The sequence below is a fragment of the Ranitomeya variabilis genome, chromosome 1 (genome assembly GCF_051348905.1).
Source record: "Ranitomeya variabilis isolate aRanVar5 chromosome 1, aRanVar5.hap1, whole genome shotgun sequence".
Lineage (NCBI taxonomy): Eukaryota > Metazoa > Chordata > Amphibia > Anura > Dendrobatidae > Ranitomeya > Ranitomeya variabilis.
This window is the reverse complement of record NC_135232.1, coordinates 959,459,314-959,479,756: the sequence shown is the minus strand read 5'-3', so window position 1 is coordinate 959,479,756 and position 20,443 is coordinate 959,459,314. Positions and strand designations below refer to the sequence as shown.

General features: G+C 44.9%; 1 protein-coding gene across 1 annotated transcript in view; it reads right to left on the bottom strand.

Annotated features, from left to right (window-relative positions):
• Positions 1-20,443, bottom strand: part of TMEM184C (transmembrane protein 184C) — a 70,531-nt gene that overhangs the window by 43,457 nt on the left and 6,631 nt on the right. Inside the window, exons 2-3 of the mRNA XM_077279299.1 lie at positions 137-267; positions 12-48 (exon numbers count right to left, since the gene is read on the bottom strand). Of these exons, the coding sequence (XP_077135414.1) occupies positions 12-48; positions 137-267 (168 nt within the window). The remainder of the gene's footprint in view (positions 1-11; positions 49-136; positions 268-20,443) is intronic.

The window sequence follows — 20,443 nt, the reverse complement described above, 5'->3', positions numbered from 1 at the left end:
AAAATACTTACACTGTCCACACTGTAAATGGGCACCATCCACAGAATACTGCAGGGAAACATAAAAGGGCTGTTCAGAAAAAATACCATAGTAATGCTGAGCAAAGCAGATGACTGCCATTAGATGACGGTCGTACCGTATTATGGGTTTCTGCAGTTCAGGCTGCGTGTAGTGAACCAAATGCTGCAAAATTCCCCACAAAGAGATGGGTATAGTCATAAGTACAAATATGCCGGCAATAAACCATGCTTTGGTCTGAACTCCGACCTGCAACAGAGCAAATAAAGGCTTTCATTAGTCATCATCACATCCACAATCCTCCTCATGGATGTTATTGTGATGCTTTAATGCATACCCTAAGGCTGTGTGCACACGGAAATGGGCCAAAAACGCTGTGGAATCCTTATGCAAGCTAATTCAATGAATAATGTGCTGTGCACATGATAAGTAAATTTCCTTTGACTATTGGCAGTGTGTTTTTTTCTGAAGCATGTCAATTCTATGTGCGTGTCTGCAGCGTTTTTCACCCATTGATTTCAATTGAGTCAGCCAAATCCGCAGCAAAAACGCAGGTGTAAAAATGTTTGCAGATTTGCCGAGTTTTTGTTTGCGGTTTCACGTACTTCCTATGGTGTTTCCCACGCTGTCATCTGTGTGACAGCATGGGAAACACTGGCATGGAGGTTCTGATCAGCGGTACCGCTACCGCCGGTAAGACCGTCTGTCACAGCGCTATCATGCTGTCAGTGTGACCCCGCAGCTGTGACTGTGGCCAACAGTGGTGACCTGCAGTAAAAAGCTTACCGCAGGTCAGCAGGCATGGGCTGATGAGACCCCGCAGCTGTGACTCGCAGTAACTCTACCGGTGGTAAGAACGTTGGATAGAGCGCTGTAGGGTCACGCTGTCAGTGTGACCGCGCAGCTGTGACTGTGGCCAACAGTGGTGACCTGCAGTAAAAAGCTTACCGCAGGTCAGCAGGCATGGGCTGATGAGACCCCGCAGCTGTGACTCGCAGTAACTCTACCGGTGGTAAGAACGTTGGATAGAGCGCTGTAGGGTCACGCTGTCAGTGTGACCGCGCAGCTGTGACTGTGGCCAACAGTGGTGACCTGCGGTAAAAAGCTTAAGGCCCCGTCTCACATAGCGAGATCGCTAGCGAGATCGCTGCTGAGTCACTAGTTTTGTGACGCAACAGCGACCTCAGTAGCGATCTCGCTATGTGTGACACGTACCAGCGATCAGGCCCCTGCTGCGAGATCGCTGGTCGTGTCGGAATGGCCTGGACTTTTTTTGGTCGTTGAGGTCCCGCTGACATCGCTGAATCGGTGTGTGTGACACCGATCCAGCGATGTCTTCACTGGTAACCAGGGTAAACATCGGGTTACTAAGCGCAGGGCCGCGCTTAGTAACCCGATGTTTACCCTGGTTACCAGCGTAAATGTAAAAAAAAAACAAACACTACATACTCACCATCTGATGTACGTCAGGTCCCTTGCCGTCTGCTTCCTGCTCTGACTGAGTGCCGCCGTACAGTGAGAGCAGAGCACAGCAGTGACGTCACCGCTGCGCTCTGCTCGCCTCTCACTGTGCGGCGGCACTGAGAGCGGGAAGCAGACGGCAAGGGACCTGACGGACACCGAAAGGCGAGTATGTACTGTTTTTTTTTTTTGGTAACCAGGGTAAACATCGGGTTACTAAGCGCGGTCCTGCGCTTAGTAACCCGATGTTTACCCTGGTTACCCGGGTGCTGCAGGGGGACTTCGGCATCGTTGAAGACAGTTTCAACGATGCCGAAGTCGTTCCCCTGATCGTTGGTCGCTGGAGAGAGCTGTCTGTGTGACAGCTCCCCAGCGACCACACAGCGACTTACCAACGATCACGGCCAGGTCGTATCGCTGGTCGTGATCGTTGGTAAATCGCTATGTGAGACGGGGCCTTTACCGCAGGTCAGCAGGCTGTAATTGATAACAGTAACAGCAGGTGCTGCTGATGGGAGACGTAGTCTCATCTGCCAGCGCCTGTGCTCACAGTTAAAAAAAAAAAAGTAGAATAATTACATACATATTCAAATTTTAAAAAAAATACTCCCCTAGCGCCAAATCTCGGATGCCCTCGTCTCCTAGAAAAAATATAAAATAATAAACCATCATATACTCACCTGTCCACCATAGTCCACATAATCCCGAGTGTCCCACGGCGATCTCACGTGTAGAACAGTCACATCAGGACCCCTCAGGTGAGGTGTGGTGAGCACATTGAACTTTCAGGTGCTTCACAGAAGTTTATAATGTTGAGACATATTAATAAAAAAAAAAAAAAAAAAAATCTAATTTTCCCCACAAATGTTTTTAGCACAAAATACTGCATTCTCATAAGGGTAACAGGAAAAATTATACTAATACTAAGAATACTACTTTTGAGGCACAGTGCAGAAGGGAAGAGGCGCCATATTGGAGTTCAGATTTTTTGGAATGGTTTGGGGGTGCCATGTCACATTGGCAGAGCCCGAGGTGCCAGAACAACAGAAACCCCCTATAAGTGAACTCATTATACAAACTACACTCCCCGATGAATTCATCTAGGGGTACAGTGATCATATTGACAACATGTGCCTCACTGAATTTTATACCACTGAGCAGTGAAGAAAGAATAAATTACATTTTTACCACTAATGTTGTTTTAGCCCCAAGTTTTTAATTTTTCAAAGAGCTAATAGGATTTTTTTTTTTTTTTTTTTTTTTTTACAACAAGGTCCATTTTTTCCTGAGTGTGCCAATACCCTACATGTAATCAGGATATTTTTCAGGCACAGTGCAAAGCTCAGATGACAAGGAGCACCAGATTTTACTGTTATGGTTTGCAGGTGCCATGACCCACTGGGAGAGCCCATGAGGTGCCAAAACAGCAGAACCCCGATAAGTGACCCCATTTTACAAACTACACCTCTCAATGAATTCATCTAGGGGTGCAGTGATCATATTGACACCACAGGTGTGTCACAGAAATTTATACCATTGGGCAGTGAAGACAAAATGACTACATTTTTACAAACAAAAATTTTGTTTTAGCCCCAGATTTTACATTTTCACACAAGAAGTGGGTAAAAATGGCACCGTAATTTGTTCCACAATTTCTACTGAACGTGGCAATACCCCATATGTGGCTGTACAGTACTACTTAGCCATACGGAGAGAATTGGGAGGAATGGAGCGCTATTTGCCACCAGGATCGCAGATTTTCCTAGAACAGTTTGCGGACTCCATATACAGAGCCCCTAATTGCTAGAAGAGCAGAACCTCCCCTCAAGTGACCCCATTTGGGAAATTTATCTACAGATGTAGTGATGATTTTGACTCCATGGATATTTTCCAGAAACAAACAGAAATGAATGTTGCTGAGTGAAAATTGCAAACTGACATTTTAATAACCAGTACTTTGTAGGGACCAGTACGTTATTGCCCAGCCCGAGTTTCTGGAGACATGCACCTATAAGCTAGGCGGGCTCTCATCGCTTCAGAAATACCAAACGTGGGCACATTATGTGATTTATGTACACTGTGGGGCTCAGAAGGGAGGGGGCATTTGGATTTGGGAGAACAGAATATGCTGAATTTCTTTTGGCGGGTGAGGAGCCATTTCGCTTTCCCAGAGCCTTTCTGCTACCAGTAACATGGATGTCTCCTATATTTCCGTTAACAGATGATGGACCCAAGTGGGGGCTTGCTTTTTTTGTGGATTGAGATGAAGCTTTCATTGGGAACATTTTACATAACGTTTGGGATCACATTTATCCAGCGCTGAGCACTTTGGGGTTTCCATCTAAATCACTGAGTGATGTGACTCAGATGAAACCCCCAAGGGATCCATTCACTATAATGAGGCAGCAAAGTTACTCTGGACCTTGGGGGCGTGGCGATGTAACGGAGCTGAATAGACGCGCCAGGCTGGAGCTCCCATAATCCTGCAGAATCCTGCGTTATATACTTACCTCAGAGGGATTCGGTGAGCACCGCTGGAATCCTCTGGGTGCCTGGGGGTCCCCGGCTTCTGAGAGGGCGCGAGGTGCGGCTTCGGTCGGGCGAGATCCCCGAGACACGCGGACGGAGGACAGAGAAGACAGGAGGCGGCGGCCATCTTCCCTGCAGCGCGCGGTGGAGTCGGAAGGCACGAAGTGTGCCCTGGGGCTCAGGAGGGAGCTGGCTGACACTTGCCACAACTAACGGAGGTACTGGGGGGAATTGTGCGGTGTGAGTCCTGGAAGATGGACCCCGTACTCCCCCTCGTTGCTGCCGCACTATATTATATAGAGCCGACTGGCTCCGGTGCCGCCCACAACATTAAAACCTCTCCCCTGCACGGCTACCCAGACAGGAGTTATAACTCCGCCGTGATCTCCGGACAGCCGACCCTATAACTTGCGCTCTGGGAGACAACTAATATTAAAAACTGAGCCTTATCTGTGGTGGGGGCTGCTCCTGAGACTCTCCCCTCCTTTGCATCCATAGTGGTGAGCCCTGCACTATACAGCTGCTTCGGCGAGGTTGCACAGGGAGGACCCTGCCGGCTGTGCATTGTGACTTGGTGGCTTGTTAACTAAGTCATATTCTGCTGCAGTGATATTTTAATCCTTAACACTCATTATGAGCCGCTCTAAAAACTCGGGCACAGCTGATAAACTTAAAAAGTTTGCATGACTGGATAAACCTGATAGTATACGTTCAAAAAAAACTTCTCCTTCGCCTGTGAGCAAACTTGAAAACCAATCAAAAAACTATGCCTCTGATGGTGAGGAGGATGGAGATCAGGAGGACTTGACACTGAAACAGGCATCCGAGCAATTGATGCAAGCTATATCACTGACCAGGACATCACTATCAGGAAAGATAGAGGAGGTGCACTCTGAAGTGGGGCGCCTCAGACAGGACATGCAGACCATGGGAGGACGTATTACAGAGGTTGAATCACGTGTGTCTCGCTTGGAAGATAATTATGGGCCCATGGAGACTAAATTGACAAAGGTAGCTGGCTCTATAAATGCATGGAAACAGAAGGCGGACGATCTTGAAAACAGACTACGACGGAATAATATTCGCATCATTGGTCTGCCGGAGCGGTCGGAGGGTCAACACCCCGAAACATTCCTGGAGGATTGGCTTAAGGATACTTTGGGAGATGGATTCTCCGCCACCTTTTCTGTGGAAAGAGCCCATAGAGTGCCGACAAAGCCTCCCATTCCCGGCGCTCCACCGAGACCCTTTCTGGCACGTCTTCTTAATTGCAAGGACAGAGACACTGTCCTTCGCTTAGTTAGACAAAAAAGTCCTATCAAGTATAACAATGCCACTATCTCTGTGTTTCCAGATTTCTCCATGGAATTGCAAAAACAACGATCTCAATTTATGGAAATTAAAAAACGGCTCAGAGAGAAAAACATCTTATATTCAATGCTCTACCCTGCCAGGCTCAGAGTGGTATACCAAGGCTCTTCTTCCTTTTTTGCAACTCCAGCTGAGGCTGAGGAGTGGATGCGGTCGTGTGTGGGGGCGTGCGGGGGAGGAGAGAAATCCTAAGAGGACCGCTGTCTTCATCTATCTAGAATTTGGAACTTTCTCGCCGGATTTTCCTTGACGGTGAGGGGAGCTCCTTTGCCAGCGTCCTGGGAAACAACTTTACCGAACTCTGCGTTCAGAGATGGTATCCCCTTTTTTGAACTGGGTTATGTGGAGCACGATTTTTTGCTCCCTTATGAAGCACTTCTTGCTTATCAATGTTTTGATTTTGTTTATTGTTAGCTACTTAGAAATTACTGCCATGTTTTTCTCCACTACAGGTGTAGCAGAAGTTCGACGTGACACTATACATTCTAGACTGATGAGATATGGCGTCTGATATAACATGCATGACGTGGAATGTAAGGGGCCTTGGGTCGCCTCGTAAGAGAGTAAAAGTATTTTCTCAGATACGACGTTATCACCCTCATATAGTAGCTTTGGTCGAAACACATCTGACTAGGGACTCAGCCCGTTATGTGCTAAAACCTTGGGTACAATGGACTGTGCATGCATTCCACACCAGTTACTCTAGAGGAGTATCTCTGTTAATTCATAAGGATATCAGATGGGAGGTCAGAGAGGTTCGGAGAGATCCGGAAGGTTGTTTTGTGTTTGTGTACGCGACTGTGAATTCAGAAGACTATGTTATAATATGTATATATAACCCCCCCCCCTGCTAAGATGTCGGTTGTCAAGAAGGCGGTTGACTTTGCCTTAAATTATCCAGATGCGCATGTTCTGTGTATGGGAGATTTCAATATGCTAATGGATGAATGTATGGATAGACTTCGGCTTGATGGGAAGATCACGGATGTAAATCCTTCACCATCTCGATTGTCAATATTCATGGAAGGTACTGGTTGGTTAGATCTCTGGAGAACACGCCACACCGACGTAAGGGAGTTTACTTGTCACTCATCTGTCAGACGCACTTTATCTCGCTTAGACTATATATTTGGCTCTAGTAGCCTGGCGGTACGGGTGGGAGAGGTGTGTCATGGGAATAGAGGTGTCTCAGACCATAGTCCAGTGATTCTTAAACTTAAGCTGAGTCGGGTGAGGAACATTATAAATTGGAAAGTGAATCCATTCTGGCTGAAGTTAATAGGCCCAGAAGACCGGACTGTTGACCAACTGGACTGTTTCATTACATCCCAGCCAATGCCGCAAAATATTACTATTCTTTGGGATGCCCTCAAAGCATATCTGAGGGGTTGTTTGTCCTCTACCATCTCATATATTAAGCGCTTGACCTCAAAGGAAGATGATGACATGGATAGGCATTTGAGAGACTCGGAGGCGGCCTATATAGCTAATCAGACAAGTGAGAACAGGACGGAGTGGTTACACTTACACAGACTTCATAGTCAATATACGGACACTAAATCCAAGCGTAAATTATTTTTTACTAAGCAGACTTACTTTGAACTGGGAAACCAGTCCAGTAAACTCCTAGCATATATGGTGCGTCAGCACAATACATCCAACACCATACTTAAAATCCGGAAGTCAGACGACTCTGTAGTGACCTCGACAGATGACATACTCCTATGCTTTTGTGATTATTATAAAAAACTATATAGTTCCAAAGGAGATTCTGATACTTTGGAATGCCTAAATTACCTATCAGACTTAGTATTCCCTACGTTGAATGCTGCACAGCAAGCCTTTTTAGACGCAGACATTACTCTTGACGAAGTAAACGGCGCCATAACAGATATGGCTTCTGGCAAGGCGCCAGGCCCGGATGGCTTCCCTATAGAAGTATATAGAAAATATAGGGATGCTCTAGCTCCAATTCTTTTTAAAGTGTTTCAGGGGATTTGGGAGGGTGGTTCCTTGCCGGATTCTTATTATGAAGCAAATATCATAGTCTTAAAAAAGGAAGGGAAGGACCCCCTAGACTGTGGATCTTATCGCCCTATCTCACTAGTTAATGTGGACTATAAGATTTTCACTAAAATTCTAGCTACTAGGTTAAATACGGTAATATTAGATATAATACATCCGGACCAGACGGGTTTTATGCCGGGCAAGAGTACCTCTATTAATATCAGGAGGGTTCAATCAATAGCTCAATATAGTACGTTGGTACCTGAGAATAAATGGGCCATGGCCTCGCTGGACGCGGCTAAGGCATTTGATTCTCTTGAATGGCCCTTCCTATCTGCATGTTTACAACGATTTCAATTTGGTCCTAAATTCCAAAAATGGATTGCAGCATTATATTTGAAACCAAGAGCTCGGATAATTATTAATAATTCTATTTCTGAATCATTCCCCTTGGGGAGAGGGACTCGCCAGGGATGTCCTCTATCTCCGGCCTTGTTTGCCCTAGCGATAGAGGCGTTGGCGATTCGTATGAGGTCCTCCCCACTTATTAGGGGTATTACGATAGCAGACCGCACGGATACTATTGGCCTATATGCGGATGATATGGTGGTGTTTCTTGATGAGGTGGAGGAGACCTTGCCACATGTGATTAACACTATAGAGGGATTCGGTGGGCGTTCGGGATTATATATTAATTGGGACAAATCTGCCTTGATGCCTCTTTTTCAAGGCTCGGTAACACACCTCAATACTTTATCCCCATTACCGGTTGTTACTAGCTTTAAATACCTAGGAATAATTATACCAAGATGTAGTAGACTTGATCTACAGTTTAATGTCTTCCCGTTGCTGGGGCTTGTTAAACATAAATTTGCAATATGGAGTAAACTGCCTTTATCTGTCTCGGGCCGCATAAATTTGATAAAAATGATACTTCTCCCGAAGCTTAATTATTCCCTCCAACATAGTGCAGTGCCGGTCCCCAAATCCTTTTTTGCCAACTTGAACTCATTAACTACATCTTTTATTTGGGGAAGAGCTAGACCCAAACTTAAATTATCCACCTTGCATAGATCTAAACAGATGGGAGGGGCGGCGTTGCCAGATTTCTTCTTATACTACTTAGCTGGACAACTTAGAGCTCTGGGAAAATGGATGCCGGGGGGAGATTTACCGAACTCAGAACACCATCTGGCTCAGGCTGCCAAGATCAACTGCTCGTTGGGTTTCTTGGAGGTGAACAAACCCTCTGTCTCTAGATTACTGCCATTGCTTCGGCTGGCAAGATTGATTTGGCGACAAGTGAAAAGGGTAATTCATTTTGATGGTATTGTAGCTGAACTGCCATTATGGGATAATGAATATTTCCCGAGCTTGCTGAATCACCCCTCCGCTCAATTCTGGACACTGCATGGTGTTTCGTCGCTTAATGATCTTTATGAACAGGGAACCTTAATGTCCTTTGAACAAATGCAGCATAAGTATGATATACCGAGACCTCAGTTCTTCCGATATCTTCAACTCAGATCAGCGATTCAGTCACAGTTTCGTAGCGTGGAAATGGCACGAGTAATGTCCTCTTTCCCACTGATAGGGATCTTCAAGTCACAGGGACCCCGGGGTCTTATCTCCGTATTGTATACTTATATGTTGTCCGTGGGTGCTGATGCTACCTTACTGCCGATAAGGGAAAAGTGGAGGGTCCTGATACCCGATCTGCAGGGTGAGGACTGGGAGATGGCCCTTGAGTCCCCAACCAGGGTGTCACCCTCGCCTAACAATAAAATGATACAGTTATATATTTTGCATCAATCATATCTAACCCCTCTGCGACTATTTAAAATTGGGTGGTCCCGGTCTTCAGAATGTATTAGATGTCATATGGAGGAGGCGGATTTCATACACATGATATGGGAATGTCCAGTTATTATGACTTATTGGAAAGAGGTGACCTCGTTGTTGACTTCCCTTGTACAAATTCCTGTTCCCCTGACCCCATCAGTGTGTTTGTTTGGGATACTGGAGGAGGAGATGTGGGGCCACCATGTTCAAATTTTTTTGAGAGAGACGCTTTTTCTGGCAAGAAAATTGATTGCCTTGCGTTGGATGGGCACTTTACATCCGTCTCTTAGGGCCTGGATAGAGTTGGTAAATCTAATCGTGCCATATGAACGCACTTTATACCAAAACAGAGGCTGTTTGGATAAATTTAATAAAATCTGGGACTTGTGGAATTCGTCATACCTCACTGTGTCATCACGTAGTTGAGAGCCTAGAGTCTGTATGGTAAAGACTTGAGAAACAGAGTGTTTCACGCTGAATGTTAAAACTGCTATGCTAAGGTGATGGAGACCGTTTTGTTTTGTTTAGGCAGTAAGATAGTTTGAGTTTTAGGATTTTCAGTATATGTGACATACTATTATATTTCAAATTTGCATGATTCGATCGGTGTATAAAGTATTATATTGATGAATCTATCTTTATGATGTACCTGCACTGACTTGGAGATATGTAAATTGTGTATGTTCATGTGAATTTAGTGTTTTATTAAACGAATTTAAAAAAAAAAAAGTTACTCTGGACCTTGTCTGGCCTCTGTTCAGCAGTGTCCTTTTCAGAAGTGCAGAAAACTGTGGCCGACGGCACTTTTGTTTAAGCCATTCCGTGTATGGTAAAATTGATAAGGCAGTTTTATTTTTTGGGTCAGTGCGATTACAGCGATACCTCATTTATATAGTTTTTTATCTTTTGCTGCATTTATAAAAGCCATTTTATAGAAAAAATTATTATTTTTGCATTGCTTTATTGTGAGAGCTATAACTTTATTTTTCTGCTGATGGAGGTGTTTTCAGCGGTACCATGTTTATTTATATCCGTCTTTTTCATCACGTTTTACTCCACTTTAACTTTTTTTCACACAAAATTTATTTCAGCTCCAATTTGTTTTATTTTACCAAGGGTAACAGGAGAAAAAGGACCCCAAAAGTTGTTGTACAATTTGTGCTGAGTACGCTGATACCCCATATGTGGGGATAAACCACTGTTTGGGCGCATGGCAGAGCTCGGAAGGGAAGGAGCGCCATTTGACTTTTCAATGCAAAATTGACTGGAATTGAGATGGGACGCCATGTTGCGTTTGGAGAGCCCCTGATGTGCCTAAACATTGAAACCCCCCACAAGTGACACCATTTTGGAAAGTAGACCCCCTAAGGAACTTATCTAGATGTGTGGTGAGCACTTTGACCCACCAAGTGCTTCACAGAAGTTTATAACGCAGAGCCGTAAAAATAAAAAATCATTTTTTCACAAAAATTATCTTTTCGCCCCCAATTTTTTATTTTCCCAAGGGTAAGAGAAGAAATTGGACCCCAAAAGTTGTGCAATTTGTCCTGAGTATGCTGATACCCGATAAGTGGGGGTAAACGACTGTTTGGGCGCATGGCAGAGCTCGGAAGGGAAGGAGCGCCGTTTGACTTTTCAATGCAAAATTGACTGGAATTGAGATGGGACACCATGTCGCGTTTGGAGAGCCCCTGATGTGCCTAAACATTAAACCCCCCCACAAGTGACACCATTTTGGAAAGTAGACCCCCCAAGGAACTTATCTAGATGTGTTGTGAGAACTTTGAACCCCCAAGTGTTTCACTACAGTTTACAACGCAGAGCCGTGAAAATAAAAAAAAAAATTTTCACCACAAAAATTATTTTTAGCCCCCAAAATTTATATTTTCCCAAGGGTAACAAGAGAACTTGGACACCAAAAGTTGTTGTCCAATTTGTCCCGAGTAAGCTGATGCCCCATATGTTGGGGTAAACCCCTGTTTGGGCGCACGGGAAAGCTCGGAAGGGAAGGAGCACTGTTTTACTTTTTCAATGCAGAATTGGCTGGAATTGAGATCGGACGCCATGCCGCGTTTGGAGAGCCCCTGATGTGCCAAAACTGTGGAAACTCCCCAATTCTAACTGAAACCCTAATCCAAACACACCCCTAACCCTAATCCCAATGGTAACCCTAACCACACACCTAACCCTGACACACCCCTAACTCTAATCCCAACCGTAAATGTAATCCAAACCCTAACTTTAGCCCCAACCCTATCCCTAACTTTAGCCCTAACCCTAGCCCTAACCCTAGCCCTAACCCTAGCCCTAACCCTAGCCCTAACCCTAGCCCTAACCCTAGCCCTAGCGGAAAAATGGAAATAAATACATTTTTTTAATTTTATTATTTTTCCCTAACTAAGGGGGTGATGAAGGGGGGTTTGATTTACTTTTATAGCATTTTTTATAGCGGATAAAGAAATGTATTTATGGGAATAATTTTTTTCCCTTTATTTAGGAATTTTTTATTTTATTTTTTTTTTTACACATGTGGAATTTTTTTTTACACATTTTTACTTTTTCCCAGGGGGTGACATCACAGATCGCTGATCTGACAGTTTGCTGTGCAAACTGTCAGATCAGCGATCTGACTTACAGTGCTGCAGGCTTACCAAGCGCTTGCTCGGAGCAGGCACTCGGTAAGCCACCTCCCTCCCTGCAGGACCCGGATGCAGCGGCCATTTTGGATCCGGGGACTGCAGGGAGAGGAGGTAAGAGACCCTTGGAGCAACGCAATCACATCGCGTTGCTCCGGGGGTCTCAGGGAAGCACGCAAGGAGCCCCCTCCCTGCGCGATGCTTCCCTGTACCGCCGGCACACCGCGATCATGTTTGATCGCGGTGTGTCGGGGGTTAATGTGCCGGGGGCGGTCTGTGACCGCTCCTGGCACATAGTGCCGGATGTCAGCTGTGATAGTCAGCTGACACCCGGCCGCGCTTCCCCCGTGAGCGCCACCGATCGGGCTGGACGTACTATCCCGTCGGTGGTCATACGGGCCCACCCCACCTTGACGAGATAGTACGTCCAATGTCAGAAAGGGGTTAAATATTTTTCCAATTATTTAAAAATAATTTTTTTTCTAACTTTTTTACTTTGTCCCAATACGCAACAATCATTTTTTGAAGGCTGATAGATTCTACAGCATGGAAATGAAGCAGCATGCCCATGCTGTAGAAACTGCCAGCTCTGCACTGACAGACAAACATGCTCATCATGCACTAGGCAAGATCAGCAAGCTTGCTAGGTCTGGTGACCCGGATGTCTTCACGACGAGGGTTAAAGTGCCAGGAGCAGTCTGTGATCGCTCCTGGCACTTAGTGGCAGCTGTCAGAATCAGCCGACACCCGATGGTGATCGCTCACACACCCCTGTGTGCGTGGGCGATCGCTCAAATGTAATATTCTGTCCCTGGTCAAATAGGCCCAGGGCACAGGGACGGAATATTATGTCCGATGTCAGAAAGGGGTTAATACATTTCAGTCATCATATTATACAGCACCATGTACTTACAATTGCTCATTTTGCCTTTCTACCCAGCTAATTCTTCTCGTTTCCATTAGGTCTATGACATCATGTGACTCACCTCTTCCTCTCTCTGACCACAACCTTCTCACATTCTCTTCCCTCTCCACTCCATGTCTACAATCCTCACCCCACAAACTTTCACACCCTCGCAGAAATCTTAAACATCTTGACCTACATTCATTCTCTGAATCCCTCCTCCCTCTCACAGATATAAGTTCCTTACACAATGGGTCATTCCACATCAAGTGGACCAGTTTTAAAAATCGTCCCCACTCGACGACCTCCGATTTTGCTGAAAATTTATAGGGATGTACATGTATGTTTGAAAAGAGGTTCTGTAAATTTTTAGGGCCAGATCTCAAATACATTGGGCACTGTTGACCTTTCACTGGAGGTTCCACCAAGCCTGCGGCTTCAGCTAAGTGGATTTTGCAAACTTTGGCACATAGCCATTAGAGTTCTATACTGGCTATGATGCTGAAATTTGGCATACTAGCTCAACTTTTGCTGCTAAACACGATAAAATTATTACCGGCTATGACAAAACAATATTTCGGCCGCAATTTTGTGTCAAAGTAGCTTGAAAAACGCGTCACATAAAATTTATGCCAAACTTTGCCCATATATAACTCAAGACCAAAAACCAATAGTAACTGGTGCTTTGCCCTGTACACCAAATATCTACATGACTTTGCATTGCTGCAATATCACGGTCAAAGCATATGTATTTGTGGAAATATTCACACCCACATATGATGAAAAACTTAAAAAAAACGAATTGTACCTATTTTTATGTCAAATTTCTCAAAAAGGGTACCCCTAAAATATATTAATTCTGATATCATTAGAAAGAGCACATTTTTCTCTACAAGGATCATTGTTTTTTTTTTGGGAGTCTCTCAGTTTAAGAAATGAAAAATGCCACTGAACATGGTGTTATTTATTAATACGCAATGAATGGTAACTGCACTATTCAAACCCTTGCGTTGGTCCATGGTGGTTATACCACAACCAATTCCCTAAGAATTGGTATTATTATCCTATTAAGAATTGTAATAGTGCTGTCTTTCGAGAATTGGCAGCCCCATCGCCTAGGAGCCATGGCCGATAGCCGTGCAAGGCGAGCCTCGGGCGGTCTCTTTATCGCTGGTTCCAAAGCCTGAGGGTGGGTGTATTTGCCTAGGCTCCCAAGCCTAATATTGGGTATCTTTTGTTGGTTCCCAAGCCATAATGTTCAGTCTAAGTGTTCTGGAATTGTTGCTGAATTTGCAACATAATCGGTTCAGAGAAGCTGTATTTTCGGCCCATTGCTGTTGCAGCTGGTGCTGGAATTATTGCAATGAAAGATGATGGGTCATTTGACACCATCAATTGGCACAAACTGGTGATTTTCTCTTGTTCCAGCAATTGTATGTCCATCTTTGAACCTTTCCTCTTGAACTACCCGTATTTCGTCAATTTTTTCTTTTGGAACAAAAAACAAAACTTGATTCCATGCAGTTGCTCATTGCAAAAGTTGAATAAATCCACCGGGGTCAGTATTTGGTTTTCAGTTGGGCATTGAAGACTGGCACGACCTGCCAACCTCTTTGCTGTCCCTCCAATCCCATCACAGGGCGACTTTCCATGACTGGTACCAACAAAAATTCCATTCAGAGCTGATATTGAAATCAGCATTGTGGTGGCACAAGTTGAGAAAATTTTTGAAATTTTTGTACTGGGCTGCAGATCCATCGTTGAAGTAGTGGATATGACGAATCCCATAGATGAGAGTCTTGAGATACTCCACAATTAAAGTTATTATTCATTTCAAACAATGGATTCACACTGATCGAGACACGCTTGATACCAAACAACTGACTATAGAAGATTTCATTGAAGAATTGGTTTTGAAAATTTCTAAACTTTGTAGCCATCACTACATCGCCAAGCATCAAAGTTGCTATCTGAAATCGTTGAAGGAAAATCTGAGACCTGGAGAGCTTGTGATCCTTATGGACTTTGCTGAAAATTACTCATTTATTGTTCAAGATGCCATTCAAGGTTTCCACTGGGAAAATAGTCAAGCTACAGTACACCCATTTGTAATTTACTTCAAGGAGTTAAATGGTGAAGCTGCGCAGAACATCAGCTTGTGCATAATCAGTGATTGCTCACGACATGACACAGTTGCAGTCCACACTTTCTTAACAGTAATTGTGGAGTATCTCAAGACTCATCTACGGGATTCGTCATATCCACTACTTCAGCGATGGATCTGCAGCCCAGTACAAAAATTTCAAAATTTTTCTCAAACTTGTGCCACCACAATGCTGATTTCAATATCAGCGCTGAATGGAATTTTTTTGGTACCAGTCATGGAAAGTCGCCCTGTGATGGGATTGGAGGGACAGCAAAGAGGTTGGCAGGTCGTGCCAGTCTTCATCTCCCAACTGAAAACCAAATACTCAACTTTTATTCAACTTTTGCAACGAGCAACTGCATGGAATCAAGTTTTTTTTTTTGTTCCAAAAGAAAAAATTGACGAACTACGGGTAGTTCAAGAGGAAAGGTTCAAAAATGGACATACAATTGCTGGAACAAGAGAAAATCACCAGTTTGTGCCAATTGATGACAAAAAGATTCGCATTTCAAGGGTGTCAAATGACCCATCATCTTTCATTGCCCATGTAGATAGATCTGTCAGATCAGAAATGCCTTTTGTGCCAATTGCAAACCTCCAGCCAGGGCAATACATTGCCTGCATTTATGATAGGAACTGGTGGATTGGAAATATTTCTGAAATTTCAGTCGACGAGCATGATGCATTAATACATTTTATGCATCCTCATGGACCAGCTAGCTTCTTTCACTGGCCTGTGAGAAATGATACATGCTGGATTCCCGAGCAGTCAATCATTGCAATAATTCCAGCACCAGCTGCAACAGCAATGGGCCGACAATACAGCTTCTCTGAACCGATTATGTTGCAAACTCAGCAACAATTCCAGACCACTTAGACTGAACATTATGGCTTGGGAACCAACAAAAGATACCCAATATTAGGCTTGGGATCCTAGGCAAAGACACCCACCCTCAGGCTTTGGAACCTGCGATAAAGAGACCGCCCGAGGCTCGCCTTGCACGGCTATCGGCCATGGCTCCTAGGCGATGGGGCTGCCAATTCTCGAAAGACAGCACTATTACAATTCTTAATAGGATTATAATACCAATTCTTAGGGAATTGGTTGTGGTATAACCACCATGGACCAATGCAAGGGTTTGAATAGTGCAGTTACCATTCATTGCGTATTAAAGGGAACCTGTCACCACGTTTTTGGAAGATGGGATAAAAATAGCGTTAAATAGGGGCAGAGGTGGGCGTTACATTAGTGTGTTTGTTATGCGTTTATTACCCATCTAAGTTGCCGAAATACCTTTGCAAAGTCTCCGTTTTCGCCTGTCAATCAGGCTGGTCTGGTCAAAAGGGCGTGTTGTCTTCCCCCAGATTTTGCGTAGTTTTCCGTTGGTGGCGTAGTGGTGTACGCATGCCCAATGTCCCGAATCCTGCGCCAGGGGATTTAAAAGAGCGCGCTGTTCGTTATTTCATTGGTGATCGGTGGGCGCGGCCATCTTCCTTTGGCCGCGCGTGCGCAGAAGCGGCGCTCTGCTGGCCGCGGCTTCAGGAAAATGGCCGCGGGATGCCGTGCGTGCGCAGATGGATATCGCGGCGGCCATTTTCCTGAAGCCGCGGCCAGCAGAGCGCCGCTTATGCGCACGCGCGGCCAAAGGAAGATGGCCGCGCCCACCGATCACCAATGAAATAACGAACAGCGCGCTCTTTTAAATCCCCTGGCAGAGGATTCAGGACCTTGTGCATGCGCACACCACTACGCCACCAACGGAAAACTACGCAAAATCTGGGGGAAGACAACACGCCCTTTTCACCAGACCAGCCTGATTGACAGGCGAAAACGGAGACTTTGCAAAGGTATTTCGGCAACTTAGGTGGGTAATAAACGCATAACAAACACACTAATGTAACGCCCACCTCTGCCCCTATTTAACGCTATTTTTATCCCATCTTCCAAAAACGTGGTGACAGGTTCCCTTTAATAAATAACACCATGTTCAGTGGCGTTTTTCATTTCTTAAAGTGAGAGACTCCAAAAAAAAAAAAAAACAATGATCCTTGTAGAGAAAAATGTGCTCTTTCTAATGATATCAGAATTAATATATTTTAGGGGTACCCTTTTTGAGAAATTTGACGTAAAAAATAGGTAAAATTCGTTTTTTTTAAGTTTTTCATCATATCTGGGTGTGAATATTTCCACAAATACAGATGCTTTGACCGTGATATTGCAGCAATGCAAAGTCATGTAGATGTTTGGTGTACAGGGCAAAGCACCAGTTACTATTGGTTTTTGGTCTTGAGTTATATATGGGCAAAGTTTGGCATAAATTTTATGTGACGCGTTTTTCAAGCTACTTTGACACAAAATTGCGGAAGAAATATTGTTTTGTCATAGCCGGTAATAATTTTATCGCATTTAGCAGCAAAAGTTGAGCTAGTATGCCAAATTTCAGCATCACAGCCAGTATAGAACTCTAATGGCTATGTGCCAAAGTTTGCAAAATCCTCTTAGCTGAAGCCGCAGGCTTGGTGGAACCTCCAATGAAAGGTCAACAGTGCCCAATGTATTTGAGATCTGGCCCTAAAAATTTACAGAACCTCTTTTCAAACATACATGTACATCCTTATGAATTTTCAGCAAAATCGGAGAAGGTCGAGTGGGGACCACTGGTCCACTTGACATGGAATGACCCCAATGCGGATGACGCTGCCGCTCTATATAACACCACAATAGCTGTAGCTTTGGAATCTGCTGCCCCACTTACACATACCAAAGCTCGCAAAATCAACAGACAGCCCTGGCACAGCAGCCTGACTAAAGAACTGAGGCGAGCTTCCAGGGCTGCTGAGCGCAGATGGAAAAGATCCCACTCCAACGAACACTTCATCGCATTCAAACAGTCCCTCACTACTTTCAAGACCACACTCACCACAGCTAAACAAACCTACTTCTCATCTCTCATATCCTCCCTGTCTCACAACCCTAAACAGTTATTCAACACCTTCAATTCTCTCCTCCGTCCCCACTTATCTCAGCTGAAGACTTTGCCTCATTTTTCAAGCAGAAGATTGATAACATCAGAGACAGTTTTGGTCAACAACCCCCAGAGCCCTTCCTCCCGACTTCCCAGCCCTCCACCTCCAAAACCAACTTCTCCACCATTACAGAAGATCAACTCTCCACTCTACTCTCAAGATCGCATCTCACCACCTGTGCACTTGACCCGTTCCCATCCCACTTCATCCCAAACCTCGCCACAGTCTTCATCCCAACCCTAACCCATCTCTTCAACCTATCACTAACAACTGGTGTTTTCCCCTCAAGCTTTAAACATGCCTCCATCACACCTATCCTCAAAAAGCCTTCTCTTAACCCATCCTCTGTATCTAGCTATCGCCCTATATCACTTCTCCCCTATGCCTCCAAACTACTGGAACAACACATCTACCTTGAACTGTCCTCCCATCTCTCTTCTTGCTCCCTCTTTGACCGCTTACAATCTAGTCCGGTCATACCATTCCACTGAAACTGCCCTAAGGTCACCAATGACCTCTTAACCGCCAAGAGCAAGCGACACTACTCTATCCTCCTCCTCCTGGACCTGTCCTCTGCCTTTGACACAGTGGACCATTCCCTATTATTACAGACCCTCTCATTCCTTGGCATCATAGACTTGGCCCTATCCTGGATCTCATCATACCTAACAGACCGGACATTCAGAGTCTCCTACTCACACACCACCTCCTCACCTCGCCCCCTGTTTGTTGGAGTCCCACAAGGTTCAGTCCTAGGGTCCCTGCTCTTCTCCATTTACACCTTTGGCCTGGGACAGCTCATCGAATCTCATGGCTTTCAGCATCACCTCTATGCTGATGACACACAGATCTACATCTCTGGACCAGATATCACCTCCCTACTAACCAGAATCCCTCAATGTCTGTCCACTATTTCATCCTTCTTCTCCGCTAGATTTCTGAAACTTAACATGGACAAAACAGAATTCATCATCTTTCCCCCATCTCACACGACCCCCCCCCAACGAACCTATCCATTACAGTAAATGGCTGTCCACTCTCCCCAGTCCCACAAGCTCGCTGCCTCGGGGTAATCCTTGACGCTGATCTCTCCTTCAAACCACATATCCAAGCCCTTTCCACTTCCTGCCGACTTCAACTCAAAAATATTTCACGAATCCGTACATTCCTCAACCAAGAATCTGCAAAAACCCTAGTCCATGCCCTCATCATCTCTCACCTTAACTCCTGAACCTCCTGCTCTGTGGCCTCCCCTCGAACACGCTCGCACCCCTCCAATCTATTCTAAACTCTGCTGCCCAACTAATCCACCTGTCCCCCCGCTATTCCCCGGCCTCTCCCCTCTGTCAATCCCTTCACTGGCTCCCCATTGCCCAGAGACTCCAGTACAAAACCCTAACCATGACGTACAAAGCCATCCACAACCTGTCTCCTCCATACATCTGTGACCTCGTCTCCCGGTACTTACATACACGCAACCTCCGATCCTCACAAGATCTCCTTCTCTACTCCCCTTCCCACAATCGTTTACAAGATTTCTCTTACGTATCACCCCTACTCTGGAACCCTCTACCACAACACATCAGACTCTCGCCTGCCATCAAAACCTTCAAAAAGAGCCTGAAGACCCACCTCTTCCGACTAGCCTACAACCTGCAGTAACCACCGATCGACCAAACCGCTGCATGACCAGCTCTATCCTCGCCTACTGTATTCTCACCCATCCCTTGTAGATTGTGAGCCTTCGCGGGCAGGGTCCTCTCTCCTCTTGTACCAGTTATGAATTGTATGGTTTAAGATTATTGTACTTGTTTTTATTATGTATACCCCTCCTCACATGTAAAGCGCCATGGAATAAATGGCGCTATAACAATAAATAATAACAACAATAATAATAATTAATAACCGACTATCAGAATCCTTGTAAGCTCTATGTAGAAACAGGAGGTCACTTTTCCCTGTAGGAGTCATAAATCACTGCAAAAGTCCCTGGCAGGGAGGAGGGAGCAGATGGATCATGAGTTGAAGAGGGGGATGACAAAAGCAGCGACAAAAGAGACTTCCTGCTTCTGCATAGAGAAGAGAAAAGAGAAGAATTAGCTGAGCAATTGTGCATATATTAGAATTGCAATATAATAAGGATGGGAGTGCTTCATTTAGACTGCTTTCACACATCAGTTTTTTGCCAGTCACAATTCGTCGAATGCTCAAAAAAAAAAAAAAAACTGATCAGTTGTAGATTGTGAAAAACTGATGCGACGGATCCGTTTTTTCGCCGGTTCCAACTAGCTGATGCAAATTGGATCCTAAAAAATTTGGAGCATGCTCAGTTAAAAAAAATGGAATTCGTCACCAGATTTCATCATTTGATGGATCCGGCACCATAGGCTTCCATTCTAGCAAATGACGGACGGCGACGATCCGTCGCTGTCCGTTTTTTCGACAGACACAAAAAATATTACTATGTCCATTTTCTCCAGCCGCCGGAAAATTTTTTTGATG